Here is a 12477-nt window from a genome sequence, read left to right as displayed (position 1 = left end):
CTCCGTCAGCACTTTGTTCTTCCTCCCGGTGGCAATTACAGTGAGCCTGCTTACAAGTGAGGAGCTAGGAACTATATTGTCGTCTACTTTGTGCCTGGCACACCTGGCCCTCTGAGTGTGATTCACAGAATGTAACTGGAAATGCCCAAAATGTAACTGGATCACTATAGGTGTGAACCGAGGCCCAACCCGGAGCTTCCCACATGCAAACTGACCTAAAGCACTTACAAAAATGACTTCAGAAAGTCAAAAGCAAAATACTGTAGCCGAAGCCTTATTTAAATAACTTTAAAAAATACTCTAGAGGGGAAAACCTTCTCTAGGCATCTCGCAGTGCTAGTCTGCAAAATAACAGGGCTGCATCCCAATATACCTCCAACCGTGTCTTCTGGGTTACGAGAGAGAAATGCTAACAAGGGGTAAAATCCAGCACCCTCCATCTTATTAATATGTAAAAAAGGCTGAAGTCACATCTGTGCAAGGATCTATTTTTAGTGGACCCTACGTACTAAAATCCTAGCCTTGATCTCTTAAACTATCAAGCCTACCATAAATGTTTGATGATGAACAAGCCCATAAAAAGAAAATGCATAAAATGAATAGAGGGAGTCAATGCGTGCCCTGCCTTTTAATTACTGGTGGCTTCTGCTATAACCTCGCTCCAGGCTGGGCGCAGGCAGAGAAAACGCATCCGTAATTTGGGTGGGGGGGTGAGGGGTAGGGGGTGGGCAGGGTGTGAGTACTGCAAACAAGCGGGTCTAACGATATTGTTATTTATGCTCTGGAAACCAGATAGAGATGGGGAAAGAGTAGAATCCAGCCCCAAAAGGGTGGGGTTCAAAAGAGAGAAAGTAAGAGATAAATAAAAGCATTCAGGACACAAACAATAATGTAGAACAGTCTTGTTTTATTACTTTTAAGTAATAAAGAGCCTTTTCCTTGCTTTTTTTTTTTGTCTTTTTTTCCCTTTTTTTTCTTTTCTTTTTTTTCTGTTTTACAACATACATTAAGTCATGAATCAGATGTTAGGGGATGTGGAGATGGAAGGAAAGTTGGTGACATCACAATATTTTTACAACTTTACAACAAATATAAATCTGAGTTTGTTGCATCTACCAGTGTCTAGCAAGGGTGGAAAGCAAAGGCACACTCAGGTTTATGGACCCTCCCCCCACACGCAGTGGGGGAAAAAAAAAAAAAGAAAAGGGAAAAAAATACGTAAATGCTACAAACCAGCTCAATACATATGGGCATTTTAGGGAGAACACCGCAAGTGATGAGTTGTCCGAAGTTGGGGATGCGGGATGAAGTTTTGACACAGGTTTACGTAACACAGCTGAGGCAATGATGCCCACTCGTGGGGACACGAGAGTGGGTGCTGCCTGGTCAATGCTCTCAGGGGTCAAGCTTCGGGGAGAAGGGAAAAAACAATGATCTCAGTTTCTAGAAAAGACTTCGCCGTTCCAGGGCACAGAGTTCACACGATGTGAACATTGATTCTGCTAACAAAACAGAATAAAAACATAGCAACACAAAACAACAGAAACCTACCCCAAACGACAGCAAAAATGCAAGAGATGTTTGCAAGAACACGAAGCTAATGTGCGAGTCCTCGAGACACACCTAGGTCTCACTCTTGATCGCAGAGATACTTTTTCACCAGTCAACTCAAAACTGTCCCCAATAGTCTTTCTTTGAAAGTTTTTTTTTTTTAAGACAAGACCAAACCCAGAAGATCAAACTGGAAATAAAAAGAGACAAAGAGGCCACCAAATATACTGTTTAACTGTTTAAAAACACAACAACCCCAAACAATGCTCACTGTTTACAGTATGTTGACAGTTCTTTTGTTCATGATAGAGTAAACAATAGTCCCCTCTGTGTGCTTGAGCTAATGAGAACCAAGGGGGGGAGAATACACACCCCGCCCCGCCCCCGTACAAACAATAACAACAAATGGATGAAGAAATGTGTTAAAAAATAAAAAAATCTTCTGCCCCAGTCAGTGTTTTTGCAGCATCCTTTGTGGTTGGCTTTGTACTTGGAGTTACTCGTCCATCACAGCAGGAACCAGCCTGCCTGCATCTACTTCCACGTCATTTCTTTGTGTGCCCTGCACGTGCGTGCTGAGCCCATGGCTTGGAGGCACCTCCCAGGTGCCTGGCAACTGCACACAGCGTGTTCTCCAGCCAGTGGACCTGCGGAAATGAGGGCTGGGAGGTTAGTCCCTTCTCTGCTGGCCAATGAGAATATCACCATGTTGAAATGATCTGAGAATACCAGGGAAGCAGGGAGCTCTGGAGGGAGAAAGGGTATTGCCACCCACAACACTGGTGTCCATGCTTGGTAGCATGGCCAAAGGGTGGTTGGAGTTGGCACGACTAGAAGCAAGTGTGAATTGGAGGGTGTGCTGCCGCCTAGCTCTCCCAGGGGGCAGGCTTATAACCATCACCACCACAGCATTCTTCTTCCATCTGCTAGATGCTAATCTTCCAGAGGGCTGGAGTGGGGGGTGGGGGGGAGGGAGGGTCAAATAAATATCTGCATTTATTTCAAAAGGCAGGGGAAAGTTTATCATAACGACAGTTTACAAGTGTACACAACTCAGGGTGTAAGGCACAAATTTACATGTGGAAAAGAGGCTATTCACAGATGTAACCCCACAAAAAACCCGTGTGAGCAAACCATTAATTTATGCAAGGTAGCAGCCAGCATATTAATTAGTTCACGCCTTGAGTGGATTTTCTTTGCTGTCTCACATGCAAGGTGAAATGAGATGGGTATCACAAGCTGGTGCCTTCACAGAAAGTAAGAACCACTGACAAAGCCATGTTGGCAGCAGTGGGATGCGGGATGTGTCATTCTAGAAAGTTCCTCTCCCGGTTGCTTTAGAAGTTAGGATCTGGAAGGACTTTTAAACTAATTAATTTTTTGCATGTTATAGGCCAGAGACCTGACCAGCAAATTAGCTGGTTGATTTAAATAAATATTCCCCTCTCAACTTTTTCCTTTAGCTAGAGATCAGACAGTCCAAACACAAAGCTCAGAATTCCAGCTCCAGCTTATTCACTCAGTGAATTTATTGTAAAAATAAACTCAATTATTCCAGTTAATGGATTTCACGTTAAATAGTTTAACTTTCAAGGGGCTTTCTGAAGAGCTGTTCATAGGATGGTATGTGGAAGAGTCCTTTCCTTAAGGAAAAAAAGGGTGAACAATAAATAAAGAGTTACTTGCGTTAACGGTCACGTTATTTCATTAAAAGAGAAGAGCAGAAATCTATGACATCGTTGCCCAACATGGCATTAATCTGCTAATAACAGAAAGCTGTAACACTGGTGGGCATTTCACAGTATCTGCGCATAGTAAACTTCTGCCATTGTTAAAGTTCTGAGTTAGAATTATCAATGAATTCTTTATTTTTTCGTCTTTTTAATTTTCATGATTTTTAAAAATGTATTTGTGGTTTGCAGGTGGAACGCCCGCCCTGTCTGGCAGCGCCCCGTGCGGTCACGGCAAAACGTTGCAGTCATTGTTCACCTGCCTGTGTGGGTGTGGGTGTGAGTGGGCGCGCGTGCGCGGCCGCGCGCGCATGCGTGTGAAGGTGGGTGGGTGGGTATGTGCTTTTGGCTCATGTTTGTGATGATAATTTAAGTCTCTCGTGAGTCCGACCTGTTGCACGGTGTGAGGGGAGAGTGAAGTCAGAGAATGGAGGTGAGTCCCGCGTCGCAAACCTTCACCAAACCACGTGGCCCCATTTTCGAGAGTCCCCCCTGCGCCCCCGAGGGGGGACCCAGCGTCCTCCGCTCCGCCGTGGCCATCTTGGTCTGGTGGGTACTCAGGCAGTGGAGGGCCTCGCCGAGCTGGGCGCGCCTGGCCTTTCCTGCTGGTTCGACACCTGACCCCTCCCCCTGGGATTATGTACACGCGTCATTGGGCTTCATGGATGTGGAAAGGGGGGCAAAGGAGGGTTTGGGGGGTACGTCCGGCTTTAGCGAGGGCGTGCGCTTCAGCCCCGACCTCGTCAGCGAGTTGTAGGCGTTGAGGCTGGGCTGCCGCGAAACAGTCACGGCCTGGCCGGAGGGCTGCGCGCCGTGCACCTGGATCGAGTCCACCCTCTGCGGGGCTGGGGGCGGGTTGTCTCCCCGGCCAAAGCTCTGGTTTCTGGACAGGTGGGAGGAATTGGAGCAGTTAGTATTGTTTCTTTTGAGAGTGGTGGCCTGGTGGCTTCTCGTGAGCGAGTTCGTGGGGTAGCTCCTCTTATAGTCAAGGCCGTAGGAGGAGGAGTGGTGCATTTCCAGCCGCTTGCTTAGGCCGTTCTGTGACAGAGAGGCTCCGGGAGGGCCCAGGGAGGCCTCCCGCTGGGGGACTTTGGGGGGCAGGCTGTCCAGGTTCTCCACCAGGTTCACCCCGTGGTTGGGACTCTTGCTGCTGAGATGCTCCTTGATGGTCTTATACTCCAGGGTGGCCGCCTGGTCCTCCAGCGCCATCTGGGCCACCTCGCTCATTTTGGGCTGGTCCACGTACTCGTGCTGGTAGCCCTGCTGCGTGATGGGCAGGACCACCACGCTGGGGATGTGGCTGGGGGAGGCCCGCAGGGGCAGGTCCGTGGGGATCACTGGGGAGCCCATGGGGGGCATGTCCTTGGTGCAGGCATTGATGAGGTTCTGGTTCCTCTCCCACTCGCGGCTGCCGCGGCTGGGCTTCCGCTTCTGCTGCAGCGTCGGGGTGGACTCCGGGGTGGGCAAGGCCGCCAGGTCTAAGTGGTGCTGATCAGCCTTGATGAGCATCTTGGCCGTGTTGCCGGGTGTGGCGAGCTTGCCATTGTGCATGAGTGGCGTGAGGATGGCCTCCGGCTTCGGGTCTTTGGACTGGGTGTCCCCAAAGAGGCCGCTGAGCTTGGTGACGCTGCTCATGGAGCCCCGGCGCGAGTGGGTGAGCTCCTTCTCTTTGCGCTGCACCGCGGACATGTCTTTGCGCCTGTGGTCGCAGACGCAATAGACGATGATGCCGGAGAAGACGGCCCCCATGACAAAAGCCAGAATGACCGCTATGGCCAAGAGGGTGACAGGGACGAGCTGGTCATGGCCTTTGAGGTAACTTTCCCGAATCACTCCTGCAATAGACATCGCATACGGTGTTAAGAAAAGAAAACACACCGTGGGGCTTATTTTTGTTTGGCGTTCACCCCGTTAATTAATAACAGTAATAAGTGACAATAGCACCTCTGCGTAACTTGTCTTGGGGCGCAGCTTGCCAAACATTAACTAATTAATCCTCTCCAAGCCGCCCCCCTCCCCTGCGAAATATGTAAACAGATTTCATTTGTTGCCTTCTTTGTGTTCTGAAAAAGTGCTTGTTCCCCTCTCTCAAGTATATGCTCTTTCTGCTTACTTCGGTCTTTGCAGTATGACAGTTTTCATTTCCAGAATTTCTCCCTCCTCCCCCTCCCCTTCATCATTTCTCAGTCTTCCCCTCAGAAAATTGGGGTAACGGAGATACTTGGAGTCTGGGGGGGGGGGGGAAGAGGCAACAAATTTATGCCCATTAAATGAACAAATGGCACAGCGCTCCAGGGTTCCCGGGTCTTCTCTGATGACTTCTTTGTGGGCACCATGGCCTCTATCTGGAGAAAAGCTATGTTTGCATTTCAGGCAACTGGAGGAAGGATCTGGTGTATCACTTATGGTGAAAGAAAATAGCTAAAGCTCACATTACCAATGTTTATGCTGATTTTGTATCCTTCCAAAAAAAAAAAAAAACCCCACAACTCATGCACACTCAATTTCAGGTAAATGTGCTGAATATTTGAACGAAGCTCTTCCCTTACTTGAACTGAAAGAATATTTAGAAAAAAAGACCATTTGGGGCCCTGGAGTGGGTTTGAGAAGTGTCAGGTCTCATTATTATGGCTAGAGTTTGCTGTCACGGTGAGATTCTTCAGCAGAGCTAATCTCTTCAATTTAATAAAAATTATGTGACTACACCCGTCAATAATCTTACAGTACATTAACCGAGATGCTGTGTTTCTGAAGAAAGTTGCCTTCCCTGTTCCTGCTTAATCAGCCACCAAGCTGAGAGACTTTAATCAAATGCAAACACTGAGGCTTTTATTTTTTAATACCAAGTGAGAATACACATCACAATTGTCAGATCTTAAGTGCTTGATGCGGTAGCTAAAAAATAAAATCTCAAATACCTCAATTCCTGCCTCTGGAGAGTGAAAGAACATGAATACGTTAGAGGCATTGCATGGGCTGAGGAAATGTAAACATTGTTCCTATTATGGAAATGATAGTAAGACAGAAAATGTACCTTCTCTGGTCTCAGGAGACACATTTTTCATCTGCTAAATCAACTCTTTCTGGAATATGTTTAATGTATTTTACTGGCAGATATCACTGGCACAGAATTAGAATGAAATGAAATAAAAACCTCTACCCCTTCCTAAGCCCACAGCATGCAGCCCTTCAACTTGTGCTGAAATGTCACAGCTGAGACCTTGCAGAAATGCAGCTTTGTCATGGGGTCTTTCTGCTAAAATATTTTGATTAGGGAAGCAGTGGTTTTAAAACTCAGAAACCTTTGCCGGTGGAAGAGAACATTCTCTTTCTCTTTTCTTCTAAACATTCCTCCTCCCCTCAGTTGTGACATCACAGTTGGTTGCTGTGGAAATGATTGTCCTGTGACAAAGGATTGTGACTTCAGGGGGAATAAATAGAAGCAGCAAATATCTCTTGAGAAACAAAGATTCTGTGATTAAACAAATGCCCTTGGTAATGAAGGGCAGGGCAGGAGATTCACCCCGGGAAAGAGTGTGTAAGATGGCAAGAACCTGAATAATTTCCACATGTGACACTTCTCAGATATTTCCAGGTTTATCTTCATGAACTTTTAAGGGGTAGAAATGGAGAAGCCAAAAAAAAAAAAAAAAAAAAGGAAATTCGGCTGTAAATCACACCTTTTATAACGTGGAGCTCCCCAAACCGTGAGGTGTCTTGCATTCAAATATGTTTTAATACCTAGTCACCAAGGAACTGTGCTAATGAAAATTTCTTCCTTAAATTTGCATTTCCTTGTTGTAATGCTAAAATAGCAACTGATTTTCTTTGAGTTTTCATTGTGTTTGGGGTTCTATTGAAGATCATTTTTAACCACCTCGTGCAATGGCACAGAAATGTACACCTGTGAATAAAACGAGCTTAATTTCCCTCATTGACTGGGCGAGCTCGGTGGAATCTAACCACAGGGTAGACCTCACCGACTGGGGTCGGGGGGTACTAGGTAGATTTTTCATGGCGGTGGGCATTTCATGGATCCCCTCCTAACATTCATATTCACAGGAGCTGTGTCTTCCCAATAAATGCATCCTTATAATAATGGGTAGTTATGTACAACTGACTTGGTATTTTATAATTTAAATTGACCTCTTAGTTTAAGAGGAATGGGGAAAGAAAAAGGCTCAAGTAGTCCATTTGTTTCGTTCATTGTTTAACTGGGGAAACTGCAAAAATTTCAAGTTTATTCATGGCTTTTTTACTTATAGCTCTTCTTTCATGTCTGAAGGTCCTTGACTATCTTAATTTCATGGAAACCATTTGCTCTTTCACTGGGTAAAACTTTTTTAGGGGATGACATTTGAATTCAGGTTTTTGGCTGTTAACAAATCAAGTAGGGTGTGCCCTTTGAGAAAAATGGTATCTCAAAGAGCTTCCCCTCACCCCATCTCATTTTGTTATGTAAATAGTGCCCTTAAAGCCTGCATCTCTTCAGTTTTGAGATATCTACCCCGAAGCAGGTGGCCTTCCCTCATCTGCTTGTGCAAATTCAGAAATCCCATGTACAGAGTTAGAAACAGATTCAGAGAATAAAGTTGAAAGCACAAGTCAGGAAGATAAGTTATAAGTCATTTTTGGAAAATGCCTTCCAAACTTAAAGCTTTCTGCTTATATCATGAGAAGGGCAAAGGGGCATTCATGGAAACGATTAAATCAACTTTGTGACATTGGTCACTGTGAAGGATTGAACACAGTGGTCTTGTCAGGCGGGGTGGGGGGGGGCGGGGGTTGATGGTACAAGCAACACTAGAGATCTCCAAAGGCCTGGGGTCTTAGGCTTCCACTTGCTGTTGGATGAACTTTTGGCCCATCTCTGGGCCTCGGTTTTTTTCATTTGCAAGGGGGGGTTAATACACTTAATGCCTTACCGGGTTCTTGCAAGAATCTTAAAAGTAACGAAGAAAGAATTTAAATGTAGTTTGCTGGACAAATCTATAGGTCAAAAGAAGCCACAAAGGAGACATGGTGGGCTAGTAGCTCACCGAGGGCTTAAGAGTAACAGTCACAGTCATTCCGTTTGGTTCCAGTTGCTATGGGTCTCCTGAGGGAGGGGGACAGACCTGTTCTTCCCAGCGCCAAACCTTGTGCTGTCCAAATGTTGCCAAAGGGATATGTTGAGGCAACGTAAGGGAACACGTACCTCTGTCTCAGGACTGCCTCTAGGTCCCGCATTTTGAGATAAGGAAAACAACAAAAGCAGGAAATGTTGAGCAAAACACAGTGATTACAGTTAGACTCCTAGTGGAGTGATAACCCTGCATTCAGCTCCTTGAGGGTGGGGACCATATTTTATATGCATTTATAACCCTCACTGTCACAAGGGCTCCTTAGCTGGGCACTTAATAAATGATTATCAGATAAGTGGTTTTGCAATACATTGTACAGACACTTTTAAATGGCCCTTTAAACTTGGTGGGACATTTTTGCAGTGACCATAACCTTCTGAAGTTGTAGAAACAAATTATATCTCCATCTATAGAACAGAATGTAATCCTACTAACATCCATTAGATGAAAGAAATCTATAAAGGTGCTCAATTTATGTCCAAAATAATAATAAGAGAAACTGTTTCAAAAATGAAAAATTCATTTGGGGATAATTCCAAAAGAGATGATGAGGGTTGATGGGTTATTTGTAACAACTGGCTGCTCTGGTGAAATTGAATAATTGAATAATTCGAAATAAACTGCCAAGGGAGCTGGTGGAACATCATTGCTTCGGATGGTGCACGGAAACCCTGGGGAAGTGGAGGGGCTTTTGTAGGGTGGCATACTCCCTCTCTAGGTGTCCCCCCCCCAGGAGACCAATAAGAGTTGGCTTCTCTGTCCTGCGGCATTGAAATGCCTTCCTCTACCAACCTCTGGGCCTTCTGCTCTCGCCAGTTGAAAATGGGGCGTTATAATGAGAACAGTATCTGAAACATCCTTTGCATTGATTCATTAGCCGCCAGCTAGTTCTCACCAGTCAGGAGGTGCTAAATGGTTATTCTTTCCACCTTCCTATTGCAGGAAGCAAGGCACACAATGGCTTAGAGATTTCTCTGAAATCATGCCTTAAATTGGCAGAACTGAGAAAGAATAGAATCTTCACTTTTTTTTTCCCCCCTGAGGTGAGAGTTTTCAGACGCTGGAGGGATGCTAGAGGGAGGTCTCAGAGGGACAGTTGGAAGCTGTTTAGAGGCTGAAGCAATGAAAAGATTATGAACAACCCCTCCCCCCAGGCCCTGCAAAATGTGATTAACATAAGACCAGTTATACACTGTCAAGTAAGAGGAAGTCCAACACAATTGTGAATTTTCCTATGATGATCATGTGAAGGCATTTTGAAATTTCAAACATCAAATTCTTTATCCTTTTAGAAAAGAGTGAATGGTTTCTGGTATCCCTGCCCTAGGATTGTCTACAGTTGTCTGGTCCGCCTTGGGAAGCCCAGCACCAGGCTCTGGGACAGCATGCCTCAGGAAAGATCTTCTCCTAACTCGGGGTTGGATTGTGATGTTCTTGGTGCTTTCACCCTCATTGTTGCGGCATAACAAGGTTTCAGCTCCCGTCTTTGTGGGGGCCTTCAGCAAACATTTCCTGAGCACGGACCAAACGCCGTGCTGGGTGTCGGAGAGACAAGGGGAAGGGGTCACAAACCCTGCCATCCACTAGGAGAGAAGGCCCCACTCACGCATGAATACATCCCGAGTGGGGCAGCATCATGAGATGCGTAGGCTGTCCGCTGAGGCAGAGACCAGTGAGAACCCAGTGTGTGGAGGAAGGAAAGTGAGAGCTGTGTTCATAATGGTGAATGGTCTGACCCCCATCTAGTCTCTCGTGCTGTAGGCACCAGCCACTTGGCTGTACTCTCCCTTGCTTCTGGGCATTCACACAGGCTGGTCCTTGTGCCTGGCCTATCCCTGCTCACCCCCCATTCTTCTGACCCTCTCCTTTAGGCCTCAGCTTCAAGGAGGAAGCCTTCTCCAACTTCTTCCGACCAGGTTAGCTCTTCTTCATGTGCCCCGGAGATCTGTACTTCTCTATCCTAAAATCATCACTCTTAAGTCACTTAATGTTTGTTTTTCTCACCTAGCTTGTTTTAGGAGGGAGATTTTCCCTGAAATTCCCAGGCACGCAGGGGCTCAGGAAATATCTGCTGTGTCAGTAGTGGAACACTGCATGGGTTCTTAGAGAAGAAAAGTAAGAGCAAGAGCTAAACGCCATTTAGAAGCAGGCTGTGGAAAGCCTCAGTGACCGAAAAAGATACTTAGAAGCCATGTCCATTTTGGAAGGAAACTTCTTGGTGGATTTACCTGCAGTTTTCAGGGTTGTCTTTCCTGAGAAAGCGGACTTTCAGCTTATTCTACTTGATGTTGAATCCATCATTGAAAAACAGCTGGCTTCAGAGAGTCAGTACCTTTGCGTCAGAAGCAGAGCTAGTCCACCTACATTTACTTTCACTGTTTTTACAACGAAAACTTTTTTTTCACCTCTACTTATCCCCTGCATCCTACCGAAATAGCTGGGAGACGGCTGTCCTATCAAAGCATGAGACGAGACAGATGCAAACACCGAAAACCAACTGCACCTGTGAAACGCCCTGCCAAGGAAGAGCCCTCCCCACGCCTGCCCGGTGACCTTGCTAAGTACAGGAGCCCCCGGCAGCCAGGACCTCGAAATGGTTAAGTGCGCACTTTCCCCTCTCACCCCTGCTCCCTGGACTGCCTGTTTCGGAGCTGCTGTGATATGATGAATGTGTCTGTCTCCATAGTGAAGTGATTAATAGGCATCTGTGTAGAGCGGACCCGGTGACCACAAAGACAACAAAGCCTCTCTGTGTCCTTTAGGGAAACATGCAGAGGCAAAGAGGAGGATGGACATTTCCTTCACGGCCGAGCCAGAGCGGGTTTCGTGTTGGGTCTGAGAGCTAACAAAGATGGCAGAACACCAAGAAAAGCCCTGGAGTAGGATCCCCTAAAAATAAACTCTTGATTTTCCTTTATAGTAAGACAAGCCTGCAATTTCCTTGAAATCCTCATAACAACTTGGGTGAATGGAATCTAACAACCCAATTTTTCTTGTTTGAAAATCTTATTGCAACAAAATGCCAGGCTCCCAGTCCTGCAAGGCAGTATGAATGAATGAACTAATCACGGGCCAGGCATCATGGCTGCTAACCACAGAGGGCTGGCTGTAATCCCTATTAAGGAGAGAAGAAAACAAATAGGGGAAAAAAAACCCTAACTGGAGACAATTGATCCTCAAAGCCACACCCCACCCAGTGGAGACGGCAATCCTGAAAATGCTCGGGGAACTCTCTGTGGTTATCTCGGCAGGAAGGAGCCCCCTTCTTGTCTTAGGGCATAACGCGAACCAGATGGTTTAAGAATAAACTGAAGCGCCAGCAGCCGTGGAAGTGGGCTCAGAGTTTATAACTCAAACTTTCCTTTTCCTTTTATTCCCCCCGCCCCCGTCAGGCTGAAGATTAGGTGCTGGGAGAGCCATGGTCCTCAAGATATATCAAGTTAATGACCAAAGTAGAGGCAGCTTCCCTGCTGTGGAATATCCTCAGTTCAGAAGTTATTTTAAAGCTCATGTATTGAACTAGGGCCTACTGTGGTTGTCTGTGGATGAATCCACATCCAGTTCTGTCACCTTTGAAATGGATACTTTTTTTTTTTTTTACTATTGTTGGGATGCCATCACAGGCTGAGAAGGGAGAACGAGCATGAAATTCCTTCTATTTCACATTTTTTAGAAGAGAAATAGCTTAATTTCCCCGTGTGCCAGATCTCTGAGGTTTCACGCTTGGCACTGCCCGTGGAGGGCTACACCATAGCATGGATTGAGGTCTAGATGGGGCATCATGATAATTTTTAAAAGCCATGCCCTGAAATGTTGGTCTGTGGTTGCATGTGTTAGAACTGTCACTGTCTTTGTAAAGGTAATGATTATTTCAATGGGCAAAGTTTTAGCAGAATTTATGTGGTTTACTTTCCTTCTTTTTGAGGTTTTCTTTCTAATAAGACTGGAAATCCAGCATCTAAGCAACTTCTGAAACCAGACAAAGCATTTCTGTTCTTCAACTTTGTAGTCCCATCGTCTTGCTTTGCTCTTTCACAAGGCATCAAAGCTACAAAATGAAGTGGATCGCCCAC

At 45.9% G+C, this 12477-nt stretch overlaps 1 protein-coding gene across 3 annotated transcripts in view; it reads right to left on the bottom strand.

The window, feature by feature from the left end:
• Nucleotides 1–3062: 3062 nt before the first annotated feature.
• Nucleotides 3063–12477, bottom strand: part of SEMA6A (semaphorin 6A) — a 124869-nt gene continuing 115454 nt past the window's right edge. For all 3 annotated transcript variants that reach the window (XM_045794880.2, XM_045794881.2, XM_087862368.1), the window contains one exon: nt 3063–5116. In XM_045794880.2, coding sequence (XP_045650836.1) covers nt 3918–5116 — 1199 coding nt within the window. In that variant the 3' untranslated portion in view covers nt 3063–3917. The remainder of the gene's footprint in view (nt 5117–12477) is intronic.

Source organism: Ursus americanus, chromosome 5, assembly GCF_024610735.1.
Source record: "Ursus americanus isolate L20-20 chromosome 5, mUrsAme1.1.p, whole genome shotgun sequence".
In the NCBI taxonomy this organism is placed as follows: domain Eukaryota; kingdom Metazoa; phylum Chordata; class Mammalia; order Carnivora; family Ursidae; genus Ursus; species Ursus americanus.
This window is presented reverse-complemented; position numbering and strand designations above follow the sequence as displayed.